At 37.7% G+C, this 27663-nt stretch overlaps 1 protein-coding gene across 1 annotated transcript in view; it reads right to left on the reverse strand.

Moving 5' to 3' along the window:
- Positions 1-27663, reverse strand: part of TNKS2 (tankyrase 2) — a 66158-nt gene that overhangs the window by 20112 nt on the left and 18383 nt on the right. Inside the window, exons 4-17 of the mRNA XM_055118812.1 lie at positions 26159-26195; positions 25765-25840; positions 25064-25158; positions 24237-24303; positions 19813-19999; positions 18266-18387; positions 15624-15715; positions 15454-15532; positions 11975-12146; positions 10568-10647; positions 9319-9464; positions 7675-7840; positions 4634-4853; positions 226-335 (exon numbers count right to left, since the gene is read on the reverse strand). Of these exons, the coding sequence (XP_054974787.1) occupies positions 226-335; positions 4634-4853; positions 7675-7840; positions 9319-9464; positions 10568-10647; positions 11975-12146; positions 15454-15532; positions 15624-15715; positions 18266-18387; positions 19813-19999; positions 24237-24303; positions 25064-25158; positions 25765-25840; positions 26159-26195 (1649 nt within the window). The remainder of the gene's footprint in view (positions 1-225; positions 336-4633; positions 4854-7674; positions 7841-9318; positions 9465-10567; positions 10648-11974; positions 12147-15453; positions 15533-15623; positions 15716-18265; positions 18388-19812; positions 20000-24236; positions 24304-25063; positions 25159-25764; positions 25841-26158; positions 26196-27663) is intronic.

The raw sequence follows: 27663 nt of genomic DNA on the forward strand, positions 1-27663 counted from the left end.
TAACAAGAGCTAAGAGTATAAAAAGAATGACTTTTAAAACTGTATCATCTGTAACACAGAAGGCATACAATAGACTGAGAATTGAAATTTTAGAGTTACTTTTTTTGCTCTTATATTTACTCCGATGGAATGAGTAAGTCAAACTAAATCCTCTTTGAACTACAAAACTGATTTCCATTTTAAAAAATTTCAGAGATTTTGAAAGGTAGTATGAAGAGAACTTACCCCATAAGATGCTGCATTATGTAAAGGAATAAGTCCTCCTTTGTCTTGGGCATTTACATCAGCTCCATGTTGTAACAAATACTCTGCAACTTCTAAATTATTATAACCAGCTAATTTAGAAAGGAAAACAAATAAATTTCATTTATTAATATAAAAATAATTACATTAACCATCCTTCGTTTCTGATTTTTGCTTTTGGTCACACCTGGCAGTGCCTATTCCCAGCTCAGTGATGGGGTAGGTGGAGTTACTCCTCATACACACTCAACATACAGTGCCGGGGATGGAATCCAGATCTCCTGCATGCAATCAATTCGTAACTTCAGTTCTAAGCTATCTACCCAGACCAGCTTAGACATTATTTAAAAAATAAAAGATTTTACATGATTTCTCATAAGAATCTATTAAAATTTCATATTATGGGGGGCGGGGGTGTTACCCATTGTTTTTTCTCTTGTTTGCTTTTGGGCCACACCTGATGGTGCTTCGGGGGGGCCATGTAGGTTCAATCCCTGACATTCCATATGGTCCCCTGAGCCCCACCAGGAGTGATACCTGAACACAAAGCCAAAATTAAGCCTTGAGTACTGCAAAAAATAAAAACACCACCACCAACAAAACACAAACAAACCCCCAAACCAAACAATTATCAAGTTGGAAACTTTCAGCAATGGCATCATTTTAGGGACTCTCAGTTATACTGGGCTGGAGTATAGCGGGTAGGGCGTGTGCTGACCTGGGTTTGACTTCTCTGTCCCTCTCGGAGAGCCCAGCAAGCTACTGAAAATATCCCGCCCGCACGACAGAGCCTGGCCGTGGTGTATTTGATATGCCAAAAACACAACAAGTCTTACAATGGAGACGTTACTGGTGCCTGCTCGAGCAAACTGATGAGCAATGAGATGACAGTGCTACAGAAATATTGATTAACTTGTTTACATGTGTGTCCACCTCCCCCCCTCCCCCGCAATCTTATCAAAAGCCCTGCCTTCACACTGCTACATACAAGTTCCTGAATTTAGGTACAGTCTCAAGTAAAAGGCATGCAGTCACAAAAAAGCCAAGTCAGGAAGACAAGTGACTAGGAAAACAGGGCATATACTTGCAGAAGTCTGAAAATCCTATTTCTTAAAAGTCCACTAAAGCACGCTTTAAGGAACATTTGAGAGAACTTAGAAATACATCTCTTTTAAGCTGGGCAGCAAAACCTATTTGCTGCTAAAGTCATGAAGCAAAATTTAAACTAAGTTCTTCTGTTTCATTTTTAAAATACTAGTATGCTTAAACTTTTTTTTTTTCTTTTGGGGGGAGCACCTCTCAAGAGTTGCTCAGGATACCCAGGAAAACCTTAATTAACTTATTTATTGTTTTTGGGCCATACCCAGTGATGCTCAGGGGTTACTCTTGGCTCTACACTCAGGGATCACTTGAGGCGGGCTTAGGGGACCACACGCATCCAGGATTTGGTCGTGTGCAAGGCAAGTGCCCTACCTGCTAAACTATCTCTGGCCCCAAACCTATTTTCAAATATTTCAAAAGAAAGAAAAATAAACACATAACATATGCACTCTTTTAAGTAGAATTGCCATCTACCTTGTAAGAGTATGAGTATTTTGTGTTTATTTTTCTTTTTTGGGGAGTGGTGCCAGGTATTGAACACAGAACTTCACATAAACAAGGCAGGTGCTCTAATCCTGAGCCACATTCCATGCCCTTAACATATACTCTTATGGCAAAGTGTGTTATCTGACACAAATTCAGAGACTGAGGGCAAACATAGAAATTAACTTTGCTAACATAATTACCTACCATTCAAAACTATTACTGCACTGAACATAAAAATCTTTCTGAACGCTGGGGGAATAGTAGAGAGTTGGTAAAGGCTCTTGTCCCAGTTTGATCTGTGGCATTACATAGTCAGCCAGCTGAATACCACCAGGGCAATATCTGACACTACTGGGCCTAGGCAGCACTGAAATGTCAGCCTGGATGCCAAGAAATACTGGGAGGGGTCTCAAGTCCTTCTAACACTACTTGGGAGGCTCTCACTGCTTCCTTCCCCCATCCGCTCCCAAACAAAACCAAAAAAATTCCTTCTGTCTAAAGGTATACTGCATAAGTGGGCAGAAATATTTATTTGTTACACACAATGTATTTGCCATTTAGAAAACAACAGATTTTTTTTTTTTTTTTTGCCGACAATGTTATATATTCTAGATTAGCTACCACCAAGACAAAAAGTTAAATAATTCGAACCAGAGGCCAGGTCACATCTTGTACATATGCTAGTAAATTCTAGTTGATAGTAGAAGTAGAAAGTGTTTTTCCTCACCACGTGATCATTTGTGCCTATCACTTCCAAAATGCTCTCAAACACACAAAATATGGAATTAACTCCTTTCCCAAAGGTCAAAATAAGTATAACCAAAGTGATCTCCGTTTTTGTGGGGGTAGGGCGGCCTCCCAGTAGTATTTGGGGGATGACCTGGGCCATTTCCAGCAATACCTTGCCTGGTAATTATGGCTCAATGCTTAGGCCTGGCAGTGTAGCGCTGCCTGGGCCTAGCAGAGCTGGAGGCCATCAGAGTGACACAGCTGGAAAAGTTTAGTAGTTTAGTACTAGGAATTGAACTGAGGGCACTGTGCATGCAAATATGCATGATGCCTTTGGTGCTATCTTCCCGGCCCTGCAAGTGTTCTTCTAAATAAACACTGGGAATACATACACGCAGTTACAATATGAAACCAAAATGAAGGTAGGTAAGAATAGACCTCCATCTCTCATATTACAAAGGAGCTGGAATGCCTGAATTACTTTCTTCTCTTTTCAATCCTATATATTTTTGTAACAAAAGGATGTATGATGCAAGTCCACTCAAGTTATTATATGTAGAATATCAAGTTCAATGTTCCAGCCTCTAGAATATTCAATCTATCTTTAAAAAGTTATTCTGAAACTGCAATGCCATACACTTGTATTATGAACAAGTGGGGTACAATTTTATAAATGAAAACGCTATACACACGTAACTGTGTTCCCCCAAAATCATATGCTGAAGCTTTAGGCTTCAGAACCCTAGAATGTGACACTTGGAGATAAATAAGTGAGGATGTTAGAACATAAGAATACTGACACCAGGAACAATATGCAAAACAAAGATAAAGCCATGTGAAGCTAGAGCAAGGAGGTGGCTAACCGCAGACTAAGAAGAGTCCTCAGGAGAAAACAATCTTTACAACACTTTCCTCTCCACAATGGCAGGGAAATAAATTTATGCTGCTTAAGTTATCTGTTTTGTGTTATTTTAAGGTAGGTCAAGCAAACTAATTTTGTTAGGCAATAATTTTATCAAGAGGTTAATGTAACTTTTTTTTTTTAATCAAACTGGGTGGAGACTATGCAGTGCTGGGCATTGAACCAGGACTTCCCACATGCAAAATTTGCACTTTGTTCACTGAGTTCTCTCTCCAGTTCCATGAAGTTCATATAACTTCAAGTTTTTCAAGACTTTAAATTTGTTTCCTCCAGGAGTGGTGAGGCGTCACACTTCCCAGTGACCTCTACTTTCCCCACTTGTTTGAATCAAAGTGCCCTGTTCTTGCATGTGTAGTATATTTGTGTAGACTGTAGATGCATATCATTTAAAAGCTTGGTTTAATAAACATTTGACCCTGATCAAATCTGTGCAAGTGACCGTGTTTTAAAAAATCAGCTAAGAGTTTTATTTGAGTCAGCACTTTATCCCCACCACTATATTCTGTTGCATTAATCATAATAAAAAGTCATTTTTTTCAAAACATTTTTTCCTGTTTATATTTAACTATTATCAGAAAAATGAAAACATTTTTGTATCTCACCAGGAAGACTGGCTTAAACAGGTATATTTTCCATGTTTTTATAGACAAAACTCACCAAACATGATCCAAACATATTGGTGATTTGGAATAAAGGTTCCAAAATACACAGTGACTAGGGAAGTCTCTTCCAATTGTTTTTTACTGAATGCAACACACTAATGTAGAGTAAGCCTGAAGTATAGTTGTCTTAACACATACACTAGACTGTGGTAAAGTGGGGTCTGGAGAGAGTAAAATGGGTAAACATTTGCCTTGCTCACTTATGACTCGGGTTTGATATGACCCCGATACTCCACAGTTTCTGAGCTGCTGGAGTGATCCCTGAGCAGAGCCAGGAATGATCCCTGAGCAGAGCCAGGAATGATCCCTGAACAGAGCCAGGAATAAGCCCTGAGCTCAGCTGGGTGTGTGCACCCTCCAACCCACCCCAATATAATAAACTGGAAAATATATGATTTGAACCTTTTTAGATACAGGAAATATATTTCACTTAGGCACAATGAATCTTAGTGGTCACCAGCATAAATCTATAAAAACTGCATTAATTTACCTGCTAAATGTAAAGGTGTTGAGTGTCTGCCTTGGGTATCACGGCAATTTACATTATCAGGTGAAGACAACTTCTTTACTCTGGCTAAACAACCTTTCTTGGCAGCATCTAACAAAGCTGCATCTCCTCTTAGCAGATCTTGGATATCTGTATCGCCATCTTTAACAAGATCCAGAGGAGTATTTCCATCTCTGTTTTTCTTTGTAGGGTCTGCACCATGCTGGGGATGTGAAAAACAAGAAGAGAGGAGTTGACTTAAGTTTTTCCTTGAGAAGAAGAAAAATAGTGTAACTATACCAAAGAAAACTATTTTGTACAGAAACACTCTTTAAAGGCTAATGTAACTGATATATCACAGACACAAGACACTTAGGGAACTGAGTTAACAATACATTAAAAGGACAGTATATCATGACCAAGAAAAATGTATCACAGGGATGCAAAGATGGTTTAATATGCACAAGTATGTTAAAATACAAAGGGGAAGACAAAAACAATTTGATGTGGAGAAAGCATTTGATAAGGTCCAACATTCACTTAAAATGGAGATAGAAATTATTAACACAGGAAAGGTGAGATACAACAAACCCACTAACATCATACACAAACCCACTAACATCATACACAACTGCAAAAACTGGAAGCTTCTTTAAGATCAGTCATTAGATATGGCTGTATAAAGATTATTTGATTTATACTGAGAGTGCTAGTTATAGTAATGAAGCAAGGAAAAAATAAAAGGAATCTAAATTTGAAAAAAAGTTAACAATCCTATTGTTAATGAAGTGCTATATAAATAGAAAATCCAAATTCCACTAAAAATTTACTAGAAACAATAAAATAACAATGAGCTATCACATCACATCTGTCAGAATGGCTGGTATCAAGAGTCCACAAACAACAGATCCTGGGAAAGGTATGGAGAAAAAGGAGCCCTTATTCACCAATTTAAATTGGTGCAGCTTGTATGAAGATTAGGAGATTTCTCAAAAAACTGAATCCAGGGCCAGAGTGATAGTAAAATGGGTAGAACATCTGCCTTGCACACGGTCGACCCAGGTTTGATTCCTGGCATCTCATATGGTTCCCTGAGCAACGCTTGGAGAAATTCCTGTGTGCAGAACCAGATGTGACCCAAGAAGTCAAAAAAAAAAAAAATCTATAGGATCTAGAAGTTAATTTCTAAATAGCTATCCAAAGAACCCCAAAATACCAATTTAAAAAGCTAGATGTACACCCATGTTCACTGCAGTACCAATAACTCAATAACCAAAACAGATGAGTGGATAAAGATGATGTAATATAAAAAATATTACACACTCACACACACACACGCGCACACACACACACACACACACACACACACACACACACACAATGGAGTATTAGAAAAGATGGAACAAATCCTTAGATTCTGACCAAAGAACTGAGCTAACAGTAGGTTATGTGGGGGAGTAGGGAGGCAGTTGAGCTGAAATGATGGCACTTTGGTGGTGAGCTGTGATAGACGCCTTTCTGAAGCAGTGCTACCTCAATAAAAGGAAAACCCCAGGGCAGAGAGATATTAAAGAAGATAAGGCATTTACTTCATGCAGCAATGCCAATTTCCAGTTAGATCCCGTATGGTGCCCCCAGCACTGCCAAGGATCATTCTTGAGCACAGAGTTAGGATAATGCAAGGACTGCGGCCCCAAACAAAACAAAACCCTTAAGCAACAAAATCCTGCCTTTCTTTTGGTGGTCAGGGCTTATTTCTGGCTCTGTGCTCAGGGATCACTTCTGGTGAGGTGTCAGGGATCGAATCTATTGGTAACGTGCAGGGAAAGCGCCTTTCCCTCTGTACTCTCTCTGGTCCAATAATGAATTTAAAAATGAAATAATGCAGGGGTTAGAGAGATAGTATAATGGGTAAGGCACTTGGTCTTGCACGTGGCTGACCCGGGCTTGATCCCAGGCACCCCATATGGTTTTCCCGAGAACTTCCTGAGTGCAGAGCCAGGAGTAAGGCCTGAGCCTGTACAGCTGGATGTGGTCCTCCAAAACAAACAAAAACAAAATATCAACAATACAGTAAGAAACTTAAACTAATCAAAATAAAATATTTTATTAAAACTTGCATGCTTCCTATTTTTAGCTTTCATCTTCGAATAAAGCATATATTTAACAATATTTTTACAATATATATTGTATCACTGTCATTCCATTGTTTATTGATTTACTCGAGCTGGCACCAGTATCATCTCCATTCGTTCCAGCCCTGAGATTTTAGCAGCCTCTCGTCTTTCCCAACGACTGGAGGTTCTTTTCAGGGCCAGGGGAATGAAACTGTTATTGTTACTGTATTTGGCATATTGAATATGCCACGGAGAGCTTGCCAGGCTGAGAGGCATACACACACACACACACACACACAGTGTGTTGTATATATATATATATATATAGAGAGAGAGAGAGAGAGAGAGAGAGAGAACTGTTACATAATGATAGCAGATTTAAGCAATAATATGTGGGGGATGGAGAGAGAATACAGTGAGTAAGCTGCTTCCCTCGCATGCAATCTGCCCAGGGTTCAATCCCTGGGCACAGAGCCAGGACTAAGCCCTCGAGCACTGCTGAGTTTTTGCCGCCCCTTACCCACCAAAAGGTCTATGTGTTGTAAACATCTTAAAGATTAAAATGACAGTAGTATTTATAACATTCATTCTGAAATCTGGTAAGATAATTACATAACTGGGGCCAGAGAAAAAGCATTAGCAAGTAAGGCGCTTGCCTTGCATGCAGCCAACCTGGGTTTGACCCTAAGCACAGCCAGGAGTGGTCCATGAGCAATGAGATAGGAGTAAGTCTTGAGCACATCTGTGTATGCCCCCCAAATAAAACAAAAATAAAGACAGAGAACTGGGGGGAGGGGAAAGAAGAGAGAGAACTACATAACTTTGCTTGTTATCCTCTTACTAGTATAAGTTTTCATTGTTTATATGAAATCTTAATTACAAAAATATTCTATATGATATACAGTTTATTCAAGTATTTTGGCATACCTGAAGCAGAAGTTTACAAATTTCGTATTTTCCTTTTGCCGCAGCTTCATGTAAAGGTGTAAATTTCCACAAATCTGCTACATTTACTACTGCTCCATGCTTAACTAGAAGTTCTGCAACTTCATAATGTCCATAAGAACATGCATTATGCAAAGGTACAAGGCCTCTGAAATGAAAACTTAAATGAGCAACACAACACAAAGACCTTATGATATAAATAATTACATATAGCTCATAAATTGGAATTACCAAATACACTTTAATGATCATATTTTATAGGACCTAAATTTACTGAAAGCAGAAATGGAAGTTTTTAGCAGGGAAGAGGGTGTCAAGTGGGAGGAAAATTTTAAATTGCAGAGAATAAAATAAGTATCAATATATTTAGTATCTAGAACCATAACAACTCCCTATATTATTATTATTATTATTATTATTTTTGCTTTTTGGGTCATACCCGGCATTGCACAGGGTTACTTCTGGTTCATGCACTCAGGAATCACTCCTGGCGGCGCTCAGGGACCATATAGGATGCTGGGAATCAAACCTGGGTCGGCTGTGTGCAAGGCAAATGCCCTACCCGCTGTGCTATCACTCCAGCCCCCCAATCATTATTTTTAAAGAGAAATAATTTAAAGATAAATAGAAAAACACAGACTTTTCTATTTATGTACTTAATGTAAACTAAGTAATATAAACTAAGACATTATGTTACAAAACTATCATACTAATCTGTTTGTTTTTGGGCCACACATGGCAGTGCTCAAGGGTTATTCTTGGTTCTGTGATCGGGAATTGCTCCTGTTGGGCTCAGGTGATCATAGGGGATGCCAGGAATTGAACTTGTGTTGACTGCATGCAAGGCAAATGCCCTAATGCTGTACTATTGCTCCAACCCCCTTACGCTAATCTCTTTAGCCATTACAAATAAGGTGGTCTAGAGGCATAATCAAATGGGTTCTTGCTTTGCACACTTCTCAATCAGGTTTAATTCCTGGCACACTGTATGGTCTCCTGAACACTGCCAAGAGTGGTCCCTAGCACACAGTCAGGAATATATCCTGAGTATAACCAGGTATGACTCCAACCCTTTCCACCTCAAATAAATATTAAATATTTAAAAAAGGTATTAGGAAAATAAATTAAAAAAAAATGCTGCCATGGGGCTGGAGCAGTAGCATAGTGCATAGGGCATTTGCCTTGCACACAGCCTACGCAGGGTTGATTCCCAGCATCCCATATGGTCCCCTGAGCATCACCAGGAGTGATTCCTGAGTGCATGAGCCAGGAGTAACCCCTGTGCAACGATGGGTGTGACCCAAAAAGGAAAAAAAACAGCTGCCATAAAATCCCTGTTTGTTTTTTTGGCCACATCCAACGATGCTCAAGCCTAACTCCTGGTTCTGACTCCTGGAGGGCTTGGGGGACCTATAGGTTGCTGTGGATTGAACCGAGGTCAGCTGTGTGCAAGGCAAGTACCTTACCCGCTTACTCTCGTTCCAGTCCTGCCATAAAATCTTAACTGAATTTAAGCTAATGTTTAATAACATTTCCCTAAAATTAAGAGTCACTGTCATAAAAATATTTTCAGACTTCCTCTTTGATTTAAGTTAAGAAGAGAGGCTATGTAATTATCACACTTGCCCTTTATCTTTAGCATGTACATCAGCTCCATGTTGCAGTAGATATTCTACCACGGACACCCTGTTATAGCCAGCAGCAAAATGAAGTGGTGTAGACTGACGTCCTTCAATGTCTCTGCAATTGACACTCTGGACAGTACACAATTTCTATGGAACAAAACACAGAAGTCAGATGATACCACTTCACATATTTGGACTTGTTGATTTCAAGTTTAGTTAGCAGAAATTGAAAATGTCTGAATTATTTCCCTGTCTCATTAAGACCAGTATTTTAGAAACATCTGCTACTTATACTTATTCCATCTTGTTATTTACTGGGAAGTCTTCTGGTCCTCTCATCTATGCCTTTCTCATCTTCTAAGTTATGTAAGTAATTCTTGGGGATGAGCAAGGCTTTTTTTCCACCCTACTAGCTTTGGAAACTAAAACTAGTGGATTTGTGATGTAGCTCAGTAGTAGAACATATCTACCGCATTTGTGAAGACCCGGGTTCAATTTTGTCACCATAAAACAACAATGAAAGAAACAGCCAACAGTATCAACAAAAAAATCCCATCTTAACCCTCCACTCCTCTTATTTTCCAGCCCATGATAACCTCCCCTCCCATCCCACAGCATTAGTCAAGATTTAATTAAACATCTGGGTTAATTTAATTTATATTAGTCGAATTGAAAAGCAGTCTTGCTCTTTCAGGACATAACAGAAATATCTGGTTCACTGAGACATTACATGTAATTCTATAGTAAAACAAAACACGGAAACTGTGGAAGGGCTATTCTAGGGAATTCTACTCTAAGAAATGGGGCTTTTAATAGCTAACGGTGGTTGCTCTATGAAAGGAAAAAACACTCAAGTCCTGATAAATTTAGCAATACTACATTATTACTGCATTAAATACCAGGTCCTCATAGAGCCGAACAAGCAACAAAAAGAAAAACTGAACTGTGTTGTAGAGATACCTGTGTGTGTCAGATGTAAATAATGTAATTTGATATATCATTTTCTTTTAGGGGGACAGATGACTAAGTTCTTGAAAGAAAATCCATTTTCACAACACGCGGTTAAATTTATGAATTGTTAAATATTTACTCAAATGTGCATAAAACTAGTCTCTTTTATTACTCAATGACCTTAACTTACAGAACTAATTAGCACTACCTCCTTTTGAAACAAGGGACATAATATTATTTTATAACAGTATATATTTGTTCAAAATTGTAAAAATCCAAAGATAAGGATTACATCTTACTTTTACAGTTTCTACATCTCCAGCCTTTGCAGCTTCTAGCAATTGTCTGTCTGCCTCCGAATTACCCAATGAGACACCCTCTATAAAGAAAAGAAGAATAATTAGAATGTAGGATCAAGCTATAAGGGAGGCATCTTTCCTGAAAGCTTTTTAATAGTTTGGTTACACAGAGCTGGAAAAAGCACAGTTGATAATGGGCTTGCGTTGAATTCAGCTGATCCAGGTATGATCTCCAACACTGCATTTGGTCTCTTAACATTACCAGGAGTATCTCTAATCACAGAACCAGGAATAAGTTTTGAGCACAGTCAATTGTGGCTCAAATCTCCCCTTCCCCCTCCCCCCGATAAAAAAAATTACAGTAATTTATGTAGGAAATTTCCATGGTAGGAGATTTTGAGGGAAAACAAGATGTGCTTAAACTGCTTTGGAAATATAATAAATATGGGCAGTAAAGGAATGCACATAAATATTAATGACTATAAAATGATTACGCAATATAAAGGAAGATAAAATAAATGAAGGATAGATTGTTCCATCACTGAGCCATACTGCATAGTGGAAAATATTAAAACAGGAGTACAATGACCAAACAGCTAACCACAGCTCTGCACTAACTAGCAATCTGTGCTCAGGGATCACTTCTGGAGAGCTCACAGCAATGTATGTGGTGTCAGAGATGGAACCTGGGTTGGATGTATGCAAAGTAAGTGTCTTGCCTGTTGTACTAGCAATCTGAACAAGGCAAGTCATTTGAAACTTTTTTTTTGCTTCAAAGACTTTTTCATTCCTAAAAAATGAGAAGTTAAGCTAGAATATATCTAAGATCATTTCCAGGTCTGAAACTGTTATAGTCCATTTAAAGTCTCACAGAAAGGTTACTATGTATACTTACACTAACAATTCAAATAATGTTTCAACCATTCTTATGAATAAACGCGTTATTCAGATTCTGATTTCTACTTTCCAACATGTTATTTTCTTAATAAATTTGTTTTGCTCTTCTTGGCTCTTAGGGCTTACTCCTGGCTCTGCGCTTGTCTTATGCAAGGCAAGTGTCTGCCTGCTATATTATCTCTCCAGCCCTAGATTATTATTTCTATTGTTATTAGAAATCCTATTGTTATTAAAAATTACAACCCCCATATCCCTTTCAAAAAAAAAAAAAACTAAAAAAGAGTGGGTATTCCCAAACCTACACCTACCCTAGCCCCTGACCAAAGAGAAATTCCTGGGAATGAAGAGATAGTTTAATGGAAAGACGCAAGTTCAATTTTCAGCACATGGTTCCCTGAGCACCACTGGGAGAACCCCAAGAGACAGAGCATGGAGTAACCCTTGAGGAGTGCCTAGTATATCTCCAAACTAGAAAGCAAACCACAACAATTTCCTGGAAGCATACACTACCTTGAAGAAGTTGCTGTACATTTTCATTTCCCATCTGTAATGCCGTAAAGCCCTGAAGGGAGATGATGTTAGGATCACACCCATAGCTCAGGAGTAGGCGGCAGGTTTGGAGATGACCACAATGTGCAGCTCTGTGCAGAGAAGTCTGACCAAGATTATCCAGAGCATTAACCTTAAAGATGTAGAAAAAGTTAAAATTAGTCCGCAAGGCAAAATTTAATAGCAAACTAATCATGTACTCAATACTTGCTATTAGTGGAAAAAAAAAACCAACTGTTTTGTAATGAATCTAAGTATTTTTTCCCCTCCAATCTACGCACACATTGAACAATTTGTGGAGACAGGCATCAGAAGAAAGACCCAACTTTGCGTTACGTATAAGATATTGAGTAACAGTTACTCTTAGCACATAATATTTCTGTTCACCACATTTAGAGCTAAACATTGCTAAGAAATTTAGTTCATTAAAAAAGAAATGGCTCCTAGAACAGAAATATGGAGACTAAGGCCATAATAAGAGTCAGTTGTATAAATATTAAAACACTTAATTCTACTTGTTTAAATATTCAACTTGTATATAAAATAAAATCTGTACACATAATCATATGGTGGTATATCTGCTCAAATGAAATGCTTCTCCGTAATAAAAATGAAAAAACTTGACATACTATGAATCTCTAAAACATACTAAAGAAAAAGCATGTCATAGAATATATAATGTATAATTTTATAGACACAAGGGTCTAGAATAGGCACATTAATTTTATGTCCAGAAAAATCAAGTGGTTACTGCTTCTATCTATGTAGACTCTCTTGGACAGGGCACTGCCTCTGCCCTGAGATAACATATTCTACATCTCATTGAGCTTTGGTGACACAAGGTGCATGGGTTAGTTAGAAATTTAGCAGACAGACATTTAAGATTGTGCCATTTCACTGCAGAGCGATTCTACATTGAAAAAAATTGGAAACAATTATTTGTTTCTAGTTGATACTTATGTGGAAGTATAGAGGGAAAAGTGAAAAAAAGCTTACAAATTATTTTGTATAAAAAATACTGATGATGAAAAAGAGAGGAATGAAACAATAAAATGCTAGATGGTAAACAGGTTCTGTAAAATTCTTCCAATTAAGTTGTATTTCAGAAAAAAAAAATCCTCTCTCCCGACTCTTGGGCCATACCCAGCAGTAAGTGATGATGGAGATAGAACTTGGGCTTCCTGTACTTAAAACATGCTCTGAAAATGTGCTGAGCTCATTGACCTGTATTTAAAAATTTTTCACACACATAAAATCATCTAAATTCATTCCCACTCCCCAGCCAGGGAAATAATTCTTCAAAGCAATGGAGGGGGCGGAGAGATAGTACATCAGGCAGAGCACTGGCCTTGCATGTGGCTGACCCGGTTTTGATGCTTAAGAACAGAGCCAGGAATAACCTGAGTATTATAGTATTGCTTGTAGGGCCTTTCCCCCCCCAAAATAACAAAAAACAAACCGAAACACACATAATTGAGGGGGTTGAAAAGGAGGGAAGTTAGAGTCCTTGTGGTAGGGAGGTGAGTACACTTGTCATGTAAAAAAAAAAATCTAAAAAAAAAATATGAGAAATTAAGTTTCTTAGCAATTAATCCTGTGTTTATTAATGTATTTTGAGGCTTCGTCCAGGTCACACTCATGGAATCTGAGAATATTTGAAGAGGAATAGAGCAAGACTTTCTCAATGAATCTAAAAAGACTACAAATAGCTAGTCTCCAAGTTTGTAAAACGCCCCCAAATCCATTTTAAATGTTGAGAGCAACTAAGCTATTTAGTAAATATAACAAAACCCACTGAAAGGTGAAATACATTCATTTGGAAGTTTTAAATTGGTTACCACTCAGTGTTAATGTTAGGGAGACCAACTTGTCCTGGTTTGCCTCAAACCTTCCCAGTTTTAGTTCTCATAGCTCCAGAACCCCCCTCAGTGCCAGGTAAACTCAGATCGTTTGTCACCTCAGGCAAGATTTCACTGAACATAACAACTCAAGTATGCATTTGAATATTCTTTGAGTAGTACATCACATGCATGAAAAATGCAATGAGAAATTATAGAACAGACAAATGAGATATGCCAAGCAGTCGAGTAGAAAATAAACTTTTATTTTATTCAATAATTTACAATAGGAAAGACTGAGATTATACATTTATCAAGAAGACCCCAAGAGAAAGTAGGATATTGAGTGGAAATACAAAAGAAATAGCATCTGAAGTGGTTCCTTGAAAACAAATCCTAGAAATGACAAGCAACTATTCTGAAAAACACTTTTTCTTTGTTTCTTTGTTTTTAGGCACACTGGACAGAGTTTGTGTGGGACTGTATGTGGTGCTGGGGTATCAAACCAAGATGATTGCGCGCAAGGCAAGTGTCCTAATCACAGTACTATCTCTCCAAACCCATGTAAAACATCAAGAAACTCCCTGAGTGCGGGAGGTATCTATTCTTTTCTACTTCATTCATGATAGCTCCATTCCTTTTGCTATGTTATGGCTTTCTACCAAAGATTTTTTTTTATATTTTTAAAAATTTTGGTGTCAAGACGTTTGGTGTCTAATACATGTGAGGCATGCACTCCGTCACTGAACTACATCACTGGCTCTTTGTTGAAGAACTCATACATCTGTTACTGAGTAATTTAGTTTTAAAATTTTGTTTGTGTGCAGTGAACTCCAGCAGTGCTTAGGGAACCATGAGTTGGGGACTGTATCTGGCCTCAAGCATACAAAGCATGCGTTACAGTTCACTGGCTCCTGTCACTATAATTTTATTTACTTACTCATTTATTTATTGGTGTGGGGTGGCAAACATCCAGCAGTGCTCAGGGGTCTTAGATGGCTGTATGCAAGGCAAATGCCTTACTTACTGTAGTATCTCTTAAGCCTTACTAATTTTAAAAGTCCCTGATAAGAAAAAAATTCTTTCCTTGAAGTATAATTATTCTATGAATAATGTGCTTTTTACAAATGCCAGATAAAGAACAGTTAACTTCTCATGTAGAGGAACAAAGTTTTTTGTCAAATTACTTTAAAATTTATTTTCTTCTGTTCCATGTTCTCTGGCTTAGAATTTGGAGAAAGCTTTGGCTGTAGTAAATAACAGGCGCTAACATGGTAATCAAGTAACAGGAAATAGGAGAAAAGATAATGTCTCTGGTTGTGATATTCTGAAGAAGAGCACTCTCAGAAAAAATATCTTCTAGCATAATTATCTGAGGGTTATGGCTAAAAGGAGACAGAAGGCCAGAAAGGAATTAAGTATGTCTGAAGTCTGTGAGCAAAGAAACAGATACAGAAGTAGCATCTGCAGGACTAATTTTAAGCATAGATTATGAAGACAAAGTAAAACTGATGAGAGAACAATTTAGGAAGTCAGACATCTTATCTGCCAAATAGAAAATAAATCATTTGATTACCAAAGATTACCAAAAAGGAAGTATACCTTTGCTTCATGTTTCACCACTACTTCTACAACATCATTATGTGCTTTCTCTGATGCCACGTGTAGAGGAGTCAAGAATCTTAAAAAAAAAAAAAAAGCCAGCCAAACAATGAATGAATTTTCCAAAATACAAAACATCAATAAATTTTAATTATTGGAAGCATGCTTACTCTTTAGTCTTCTCATTGATGTTTGCTCCTTTCCTAAGCAGCAGTTCACATATTTGCTTTCTTTTGGGATATGGAGATGCAGCAGCACAATGCTAGATAATTTAAATTGCAGCATTAATCAAGGACTATATATATATACTCCATTCAAGAACATTTGTGTTTCCATTCAAGAACAATCAAAGAGTTACTTCATAGATTTGTTTATGTTTTGGCTTAGCTGTGATCTGACTTGCCATGAAAATTCTATTTGCTTGGGGCCAGATTGATAGTATATCGGGTAGGGTGTTTGCCTTCCATGCAGTTGACCTGGGACTGATCCCTGGCATCCCATATAGTCCCCTAAGCACTGTCAGGAGTAATCCCTGAATGCAGAGTCAGAAGTAGCCCTTGAGCATTACTGGGTATGAACCAAAAAGTTAAAAAAAAAAATCTATCTGTAGTTGATGTGTTACTAAGTATTCTGATAGAGCTATATAGCTTTCCTACATCCTTTTTCTGCTTCATACACTATAGACACAAATGCTGCCACCTCCAACTATTTTCATTTCTGCCACTAGTTTTATCAAACAGGTAATCCAACCACCTGTTCCCCTGGAGGTGCAGCATCTATGTCTACAATGTACCAAGACGAAAAGGAATCAGGATAAGGCTGGCAAGTTAAAATCTGAGTATCTTATGGTCATGTATCAAATCTTTTTTAACCTCAGTGTCCAGAGTGATACTCATACCAAGTGTCTGACAAATGTCAGAAAGTGTGTAATTAAATCAATACTTATATGTTAAAACTAAAGGCTAAGAATTCAAGGAACAAAAAGTTTTATATAATTAAGATACTCTATCCATCTAAATACATAGTTCATGTGAAATCTGTTTTCATTTGAATCTAATTACATGGTTTTTCTAATGTTTTTTGCTTTAGATGCATACCTTGATGCTGTTGCTGTCATGTTACAAAATCATTCTTCATTCTCAAACTATTTCTAATTGGTGAACACAACTTTGGGATATTTGAATAACCAATTCAAAACATGTCAGGATAACAAAGAGAATAAAATAATGATTATTTTTTGTTTTGGGGCCACACCTGGCGATGCTCAGAAGTTATTTCTGCTTCTGCACTCAGAAATTACTATTACAGTGCTTGGGGACCACATGGGGTGCCATGAAGTGAACCCAGGTCGGCCGGCCACACGCAAGACAAAAGCTCTACCTGTTGTACTATGGCTCCAGCCCCTGGAAAGCTCATTTCTAAGAATTATTGATCACATCCATTTCAACCACAACCATATTCTCATGTTCCATTTCAGGGCTGATTCTATAATCTTTGGGTGTCTAAAGACACTGTTCCAATACAACTATACACCAAAAGTTAACTCCTAGAATATTTAAAGGTTAATAATGACAAAAATGAGTCGTGTAATAGTTTCTAAGGAAAATCAACAGGAAGTATTACATTTTCAGATCAGGAAATTTTCTTTCTATATTTCTTGGGTTTGTTTTTAATTTAGCTTTTGCTAAATTAAATTTGCATCCAGCAATACTGAGGGCTTATTTCTGGCTATACTCAGGGATCACTTCTGGTGATATGAGGGACTAAAACCTGGTTGGTTGGATGCAAGGCAAGTGGTTTACTCACTGTACCATCGCTTGGGCCCCTAGACCAGAAAATTTTTCACGTTAATCTCTACAAATTTCTTTGCAGGACTTAAGCTGTAATTTTTGATTAGTGTGTAGCTTTACTAATGGGGGGAAAAAAAAGAGGATCTATTTTCTTAACAAGTAACAAAAGGTCTAAAATGTTATAAGCAGGCTTTTATAGAAATGTTCTATAGCTGACATTTTGGCAAGGAAGAAAATTAACCAAATAAAGTATAGTTCAGCATTTTGGTTTCAGCCAAGTAAGGCTACTATGAGTTATTTGTCTCTCAATACACCAATTTACTTAGGGTTATCTTACCTCACCCAAATCACATTCCGCAATTTATATTACAGTAGGACTTCCTCCACCACCCCCCTTTTTGTTGTGGTGCAGGGGATGGAACAAGGAGTCACACACAGAAGGCATTTGCTCTCCCAGTGACCCAAGTTCCTGGCATCCTTCACACAAATTCTTCACTCACACAGTATACAGGGGAATAGAGACGTTAGATCTAATTTGAAAAGAAATCACATTAATATTTTTAGAGGGAAAAACCAACTTTTTTTTAAGGCACTACCAGGGATCTAAATACAGTCTCAGACATGCAAGGCATGAGCTCTACCTACAAGCCACATCCCTGGCACCTAATGTTTTTTTGAAATCTTGATGGCAGTTTTCTTTTTTCATATTTCTAGTGGGTTCCAAGTTTTCAAGCATCATCATGTATAATTCAAAAAATCAAAACAACAAATGCTAGGTATCATTCACAATGATAAAATACATATATGACAACAGGAGATACAAACATGACAATATTTTTCTAAAAAGATACTCAAATAAACAGACACAAATTAATTTTTAAAAAAGCAGATTTTTAAACACAAAGCCACTATTAAAGGAAGGATATTATGACAGTTATTCTGTACCACCCCTGCAAAAGGATACTGGGATTAGTATAGCATTTTTGGTTTACTGTATTAAAAAAAGAAATCTAAAATATTACCAATGCTGTCTCATGTGTCTGAGGATGCTTGAAATTCACCATTTCCAGAGAGAGATGTTTTTTGATTCGTGTAACATCAGCTTCCCGCGCAGCCTGAAGCAATGAGTGGCCTTTAAATTCATCTACATAAAGACAAAAAAATTAAAATTTGCACAAGAAGTGCCAAATAAATGGAACTTAGTAAAAAACACAGTATTTTCCTTGAAATTATCTTCAAAATGATCTACTGAAATAGTTGACTAAAGCATACAGCTTTAAGCCCTAAAGAGGAGACAGTGGTGTTTCAATTCCTCTCAATTTTGCCCCATTTCAATCCTAATTGTACAGAGACTTTGTCCATGACTGACTCAAACTCTTGTTGGTCTAGAGGTATCTGGAGTATTGCAATACATTTCCAGATCAGAAGATTCTGAGACTTTTAAAAGCACAGAACTTTTCTCAGAAAAGGAATAAAGTAAAGGATAATCACAGTTCTTACATTATTATGGCAGTCACATAGTTTTTGGCTCTCAATATCAGAATATTGGGGAATAAATACTAAATTGGATACTTATAGACCACCTACTGACAAATCAGTTTTTAAAGATTTTTTTTTTTTTTGCTTTTTGGGTCACACCCAGCAATCCACAGTGGTCACTCCTGGCTCATGCACTCAGGAATCACCCCTGGCAGTGCTCAGGGGACCATATGGGATGCTGGGATTTGAACCCGGGTCGGCTGCGTTCAAGGCAAACGGCCTACCCGCTGTGCTATCACTCCAGCCCCGCCCCCTTAAAGATTCTTTTCTTTTATTCATTTTAGGTTTAGGTTTCTAAAACTTCCCATTTATATACAATAAGCTTCCCATTAAATACACTAATACCATATTTGAATGAGGAGATAAGGTTCAACTACACCTACTTCTCTTATGGACAGAAAACCACACAACTGCCCAGGTAGCAAAAATATTAGATAGTAAGTTGCAGGGACTAGGTTTACATGACCATTCTATAAATAACACTTGCATGAAAGCAGATTAACTAGAATGTCAAAATAAAGATAGGAATAAACCTGAATTATTTCTGTTATATATTTTTTTAAAATTTTAATTTAAACAACTGTGATTTACAAATTTATTGATAGCTGTGTTTTAGGCAAATAATATTTCAATACCAAGCCCACCACTAATGTATATTCTTTTAGAAGTATATCAGTGGGGCCGGAGTGATAATACCACACGCAGAGCCTTCCACGTGGCTGCCCCAGGTTCTATCCCTGGCACCTGATATAGTAGTCCCTTGAGGCTTCCAAGAGTGCTCCCGGAATGCAGAGCCAGGAGTAAGCCCTGAAAACTGACTGCAAGGTGTGGCCCAAAAAGCAATGGACAACTCCCCCCCCCAAAAAAAAACCCAAGCCATTTGAGTTAATAGCAACTTACAAATGATTAAATATGCTATCTGAACAACAACAGATATCCATGGCTAAAGAAAATGTCTTATTACATATTTCTAAAACCAATATATATTAATCATTAATATGTTAACTGAACATTTTAATTTTATACTCACATGCTAATCTTTCTTTTAATTGTGGTGTAGGAGCTAAGTCGATAGCACTTTTATTGTGACAATTTAACAGTGTTGGATCTGCTCCATAACTTAAAAGAAGAGAACACACTTCAACTCTGTTCTTAGAAGCTGCCTCATGAAGAGGAGTAAATTGCCATAAGTCCATCGCATTTACACAGGCGCCATGCTGGTGGGGGAGAAAACACATGCATTTAGTATTCATTTTAAAAAGAGAATGCAGAATTACCAACAATTTTAAACTTAACATTATATAAACTTAAACAGTTAAATCAAGATACAGGACACTTCCAATACTCTAGAATTTACTGTAGAATTTTCCCTCATGTTTCTTTTATAGAAAATTCCTGCTCCAAACGACTACATCAAACTAAGAAGCTTCTGCACTTCAAAAGAGACAGTGACTTGGGGCTGGAGCTAAAGCACAGCAGGTAGGGCGTTTGCCTTGCACTCGGCTGACCTGGGTTCAATTCTCAGCATCCTATATGGTCCCCTGAGCACCGCCAGGGGTGGTTCCTGATTGCAGAGCTAGGAGTAACCCCTGTGCATTGCCAGGTGTGACCCAAAAAGCAAAAAAAAAAAAAAAAAAAAAAAAAAAAGCGGAAAAAAAAAAAAAGAGACAGTGACCAAAATACAGAAAGACCCCACACACAGAATGGGAAAGAATATTTACACAATACCCATCTGATAAGGGATTAATATCCAGGATATACAAGATACTTACAGAATTATATAAGAAAAAACCTCCAACCCCATCAAAGCATGGGGAGAAAAAAATGAACAAAAAAGAAATATAAATGGCTAAAAGGCACATGAAAAAATGCTCCACATCACTAGTCATCAGGGAGATGCAAATCAAAACAACAATGAGATATCATCTCACACCACAGAGACTGGCACACATTCAAAAAAACAAAAGCAACCAGAGCTGGTATGGATGTGGGGAAAAAGGACGCTCCTTCACTGTTGGGGGGAATGTCGACTGGTTCAGCCTTTCTGGAAAACAATATGGACAGTCCTTCAAAAACTAGAAATTGAGGGGGCTGGAGTGATAGCACAGCGGGTAGGGTGTTTGCCTTGCACGCAGCCAACCTGGGTTCAATTCCCAGCATCCCATATGGTCCCCCAGCACCACCAGGTGTAATTCCTGAGTGTAGAGCCATGAGTAAGCCCTGTGCATCGCTGGGTGTGACCCAAAAAGCAAATAAATAAATAAATAAATAAATAAAATCTTACCCTCTGCTCTTTAATAACACCTTCAACTTTAAAAAAAAAACAAAAACAAAAACAAAACTAGAAATTGAGCTTCTATACAACCCCGCAATACCACTTCTGGGAGTATATCCCAAGGATGCAAACGAGCACAGTAGAAATGACATCTGTACCTATATATTCATTGCAGCACTGTTCACAATAGCCAAAATCTGGAAACAACCTGAATGTCCTAATGACTGGTTAAAGAAACTTTGGTACATCTACACAATGGAATACTATGCAGCTGTTAGGAGAGATGAAGTCATGAAATTTGCTTATAAATGGATAAGCATGGAGAGTATCATGCTAAGTGAAATGAGTCAGAAACAGAGGGACAGACATAGAGGGACTGCTCTCATTTGTAGAGTGTAGGGTAGCATCACATGAGTAGATACAAGGGCCAGGGAGATTGCCCCATAGCTGAAAGACTATTTCATGAGCGGAGGGGAGAAGGCAGATGGAATAGAGAAGGGATCACTAAGAAAATGATGGCTGGAGAAACCAGCTGGGATGGGAGATGCATGCCGCAAGTAGATAATGGACCAAACATGATGACCTCTCAGTGTATGTGTTGCAAGCTTTAATGCCCAAAATTAGAGAGAGAGTATGAGGAATATTGTCTGCCTTAGAGGCAGGGGGAGGGTGGGAAAGGGGGGGTATACCCGGGATATTGGTGGTAGGGAATGTGCACTGGTGGAAGGATGGGTGTTTGATCATTGTGAGATTGTAACCCAAACATGAAAGCTTGTAACTATCTCATGGTGACTCAATAAAATTTAAAAAACTAAAAAAAAAAAAAAAAAAGAAAAGAAAGAAAATTCCTGCTCCAGTTTGATAGTACCATGTCTTAGAATTACCTATCCCTATACTTCCTAAAAAATAAAATGTATGTATGCACTTTTGGGTTTAGATTTTTTCACATGCGATGTTTAAGACTTTATTATAGACATATGTTTAATCTCATTAGAAACTCCCAGGTTTCTAGCATGACCACAATAGTTTTGTACTGCAATCAGCAATGTTTGAGTTCCAGTGTTCGACATCCTTGCTAACAATTGATACTGTCAGTCTTATAAACCATTCCTAAGTAGATGGATCACAAGAATTACATTGTCTGACCTCCCAATAAACACAAAATCTCTTCCTGCTATAGCAGTCCTGCAGACAGCGAACTACTCTTCCAGAACTTAGATCACAGGGAAACTATCAACACACGACATTTTACAATTGCTAGATAAAATTCCTGTTTTTAGAAAATTTTCTTCTACATTGAGTTCAATATGTACTTTAAGCTTCATTCTATTGATCTTAGAGTAATATTCTTTCCAGTATTTCTTAGGTTTTTCTTTTCCAGTCTGAATACCTTTAGCTCCTTCATTCAAATTGTTTCTAGTATTTTTATAACCCTAGTCTTCAGTCTATCAACTTAAAAAAAAAATACTGACAGCATAGAATGCTACACAAAGTAAAGTTCCTTATTGTACTATAACCACCACTATGTTATAACCATTATAGGAGGTATTTGCTATTGATATATACTACTGCATAATATTATGCTAGCTTTACAAATTTGTATAATGTTCTTTTTTTTTTTTTCTTTTTTGGGTCACACCTGGCGATGCACAGGGGTTACTCCTGGCTCTGCACTCAGGAATTACCCCTGGCGGTGCTCAGGGGACCATATGGGATGCTGGGATTTGAACCCGGGTCGGCCGCGTGCAAGGCAAACGCCCTACCAGCTGTGCTATCTCTCCAGCCCCCTGTATAATGTTCTGATCATGAAAAGCAGCCAACGAATATTTGCTGTTAAATGCCATTTTTTGCTAGTAGATTCTTTTAGGTATGGGTCCAGGGAACCTTCTCAGCAATTCTCAGCAGTTTAATACAAGGGCCCAAGTTCAATGTGGTGGTACTTGCCCCTTCAAGGCAGGTTATTATCCAGGTCACCACTGCAGAATTCTATGTCCTCCAGGGCCATAGCCAGTGGCACTTGGGGGTTTCCAGGTCTATACACTTAGTGATATTTGTGGTGCCAGAGATCAACCTTGGCCTGGCAGCACTGAGCCAGCCAGTTAACACTTCATAAAGGAGACTACTAGCAAAGCATTTGCCTTATATGCAGCCAACCGTGGTTAGATCCCTGGCATTGCATAGTTCTACAGCACTGCCAGGAGTAAAACCCAGCACTGCTGGGTGTTGCCAACCCCTAGCGGCGCCCCTTGCCACTCCCCCTCCCCCCCCAAAAAACCCCATGGGTCTGGATAGTACAGTGGGTAGGGAATAGAGCCTACCCTAGTTTGATCCTCAGCATTCCATATGGCCCCGCAAGCTACCATTAGTAGTAATCCCTGAGTGCAGAGCCAGGAGTAAGCCCTGAGTATCTTCAGGCATAGCCCCAAACAAAAACAAAAACGAGTGCAGAGTCAAAGACCCATGTAGATACTAAGGGACAAAAATCATAAATAAGGTAACATCTTGGGTCTATTTTCAAAAAGAAAAAATATGTACCTTCTATTGCCATTCAACATAGACCAATCTATTTAAGCCTTAGGATTTTACCTATAAAGCAACCATCACTCAGTATGCAGGATGAAGTGAAGCTTACCAACTGGACCTATTCCAATTCAAAGTACAAATGGGCAAGCCTTGCAAATGTAAATGACGATTTTAATATTATTTCTCCATAAATTGTTTTCTAATTTTAATAAGTTTTCAAACTTCATCTTTAGCCACAACTATAGAAAGACTCAATTTGGCTATTCCTAAACGGGAAGAGTTACTTTATATGGAAAATCTTGTAGTTATCTCAAAAACCTCATAGCAGTCAAATACTAATCTAGTAATCTACATTTTAAAAAAGATTATTATCACAGGTAAATGGATAAAGAAGTTAATATATATGTATATATATACATTTATACAGGAATATTATGCAACTATAAGCCAGCTGAAATCTTACAGCTTGTTGCAATTGGATGGGAACTGGAGTATATAATGTTAAATGAAATAAATCAGAGGGAAAAGAAAAAAAAAAGATTATTATGATCCTAGAGCCACCAAGTATTAAGAACATAAAGAAAACAGATACATGATGTATTTCAAGTAACATTATATAATTACAATGTTACATTGTAGGATACAAGAAAACTAACCTTGACCAGAAGTTCAGTTACTTCATAATGACCGTAAGAACAGGCATTGTGTAACGGCACCAGATCACTATGAGAGGTAGGTGGAAAAGTTGTGTTATTAGGCTTATAAACTTAAGTTAAGGTTTATATTTTTTAATATTAATTTAAAATATAATATAAATTAAATTTGTACTCAGATTTAAATAGCAAATAATTTATGTGACTTCTCTATCTGAAAAACATGAAATTTATTAATATAATTTGAATCCTGAGTCACGATAATTCTAATTCCAAAATCTCTTTCAAATCTATTCACCCCCTTCCCTAGCAGCCACTGCCTTTATTTAGGCTTGTATTATTATTTTTTTCTGTATTAATGACATAGCTCCCATTAAATATGTCAAGATTTTCTTAAAGGTATATCTGATTTGGCTGTTTCTTTTTTTAACAGTCTTCCTTGACTCTTTCTTGCTTAAAAGACAGTTCCTACTTAAATGACAAACTTAAATGACAAAGTTCATGCCAAGTACCACCTCCTTCATGATTTTTCAGGAAAACAGCCATAATTTAGAGTTCTCTTTTGGGGACTCTTGTAGTAGTATCACTCTATCATTTCATACTTAGTATAGAACTTACACTGTTAAGTATCTCTTAATGCCCCCCTAAAGTCTAAGTCTTATAAGTTGTGGCTTTAAGGTTTTATAATTCTCTGTTCCTCCAGAGTAATCTTCTATACAGTTGTAGAAGCTGGATATTTTTGTATAGTCAAAAATTACTTTTATATGTTACAGACATTATTTTAAGAACATCAACATTTAAGAAATCCTCATTTTTGTCCAAATGCTTACCCTTTATCTTTAGCATGGACATCAGCTCCATGTTGCAACAATAGCTGTACAATCTTTACTCTGTTGTATCCTGCTGCCAAATGCAATGGAGTTGACTGAAATATTAATCAGATGAATTAACAAAGTTCAAGTAATAGCTCAAAAATAGGTTAAAAATCTAAAGCAAATATCCAAATTTAAAACTGGACAACACAGGAACTAAACTCCATCACCTCCTTGTTTCAATCAGCATTTCTAAAGAAAGCAGGGGTTAGGTGACATGCATGGCCACCTGTGAGGCCCCAGGATATTCCCAGGTAGTAGTGATGGTAGTGGTGGGGCTAGGGGTGGGGGTTTCAGAGGTGAAAAGCCATGTAAACAGGAGTGGATGGGAATGGGAGTGGGGGTGATAGCATGGCATAGAGGGCCAACCTGTAGGGCACAGGGGCCACAGAAAGGAAAACAAGGCTGGAATGAGGCCACAGCTGGAAAAGGTTGAGAAACACTGATCTAAATAAAGTTCTCAACTTCATTTTACAAAACTCAACACATATACTACAAAGGTACAATACAGAAGTTGTAGTTCACTACTGTAAACAGGAAGCAAAATAAATATTATCAATAAATTTTTACTAATTACTAAGAAATATTTTATTTGTAATAATATACACATTTTCATGCTATCAGGAGACAAAAACAAATTTAATTGCAAAAAGGAGTACCTTTCTGCCATCACTTGCATGGCAGTTGACATTTAATGGTGTAAGTAGAGCCATCATTTTTTCCTCATTGCCACTCCTAGCACACAAAAAAAGTATTAACACTTTAGATTCTTCATTCCAACTTATATTTAATCACTATATAAGAAAATTTATTCTTAAAGAATGAGAAAAAACAGAAAACAAAAAAGAAAAAATAAAGAAAATATTTATTCTTGGGCTGGGAAGACAGCTCAAGTTGATAGAGCATCTCATGCAGAGTCCCTCTCAACTCCTGGTATGGCCCTCGTGACAACAGGAATTGCCCCAAGCACCCAATCTTCATTTACCCCATAGAACCAAGAATCACTTCTGAGAGTGGTACTCAAGTTTACATATTTGGAATACCAGTACATACCTTGCACTTTCTAAGAGTTCATCTTTCTTATATTCACCTATGAGTTAGAAATGAGAAGAAGTAAAAAAAAATTATAAGACAACAGAGTTAGTACGTGAGTACAGTGCTTGCCTTACATATTACCAACCTGAGTTTGATCCTTAGCACCATATATGATTCTGAACCCTGCCAGGAGTGAGCCCTGAACATTACTGAATATGTCACCCCCCAAAAATACAAGGAAAAAAATTTTCTAAAAAATTTACAAAATGGCAATTTTATACACAAAGCATGGGACACCACTGTTAAATAAAATGTAAGCTGTGGGGGCTAGAGCGACAGCGGGTAGGGCATTTGCCTTGCACGTGGCTGACCCAGGTTTGATTCCCAGCATCCCATATGGTTCCCTGAACACTGCCAGGGTAATTCCTCAGTGCAGAGCCAGGAGTGGCCCCTGTGCATTGCTGCGTGTGACCCAAAAAGCAAAACAAAACAAAACAAAAATGTAAACTGTGACCAAAATACAAATAACACTGAGAATGAGCTTCAACATTTTTTAAGATAATAGAATAGAAGGGAATGACATGGTATTGTAACGTAGGAAATGAAAATAAATAGCTAATTTTTCTAGAACCCTTTTGGGTACCTAATCCAAATTTTCTCAGTAATATCAGACAAAACAGTGAAAGTTCAAATAAAGTCTACAGCAGAACTCCTCATCCTCTTGACAACTAGACTGGATATAATTCTAATGGTTCTCACGTTAGAAGAATTCATTAAGTAATATAGCAGAGAATTACTTATGAGGAAACAATGAAAAAACTTAGGATGTGAATACTGCCCTAAATAACTTAACAAAAGTTATCATTTTTTTTTCTTAGTTTATTTTTAATTAGAGAGTCATCGTGAGGGTACAGTTACAGATCCATACATCTTTGTGCTCATGTTTCCCCCATACAAAGTTCGATAACCCATCCCTTCACCAGTGCCCATTCTCCACCACCAGTAAACCCAACATCCCTCCCCCCCTCCCCAGTCCCGTCTCCCCCCACCCCACCCTGCCACTGTGGCAGGGAATTCCCTTTTGTTCTCTCTCTCTGATTAGGTGTTGTGGTTTGCAATAAAGGTGTTGAGTGGCCATTGTGTTCAGTCTCTAGTCTGTATTCGTCCCGCATCACCCTTCCCCCACATGACCTCCAACCACATTTTACTTGGTGGTCCCTTCTCTGAGTTACCCAGAATGAGAGACCAGCCTCCAAGCCATGGAGACAATCTCCTGGTACTTATTTCTACTATTCTTGGGCGTTAGTCTTATAGTCTATTATTCTATATTCCACAGATGAGTGCAATCTTTCTATGTCTGTCTCTCTCTTTCTGACTCATTTCACTTAGCATGATAAAAGTTATCATTCTTGACCATAGTAAGTGTAAACATCAGTTTAAAATAAAAACGAAGCAAAAAAAATTTTTTATTCTTTTGTTGTTGTTTTGAGGTCACATCTGGTGCTGGTGATCAAATTATGATT

The sequence above is a fragment of the Sorex araneus genome, chromosome 11 (assembly GCF_027595985.1).
Source record: "Sorex araneus isolate mSorAra2 chromosome 11, mSorAra2.pri, whole genome shotgun sequence".
Classification (NCBI taxonomy): domain Eukaryota; kingdom Metazoa; phylum Chordata; class Mammalia; order Eulipotyphla; family Soricidae; genus Sorex; species Sorex araneus.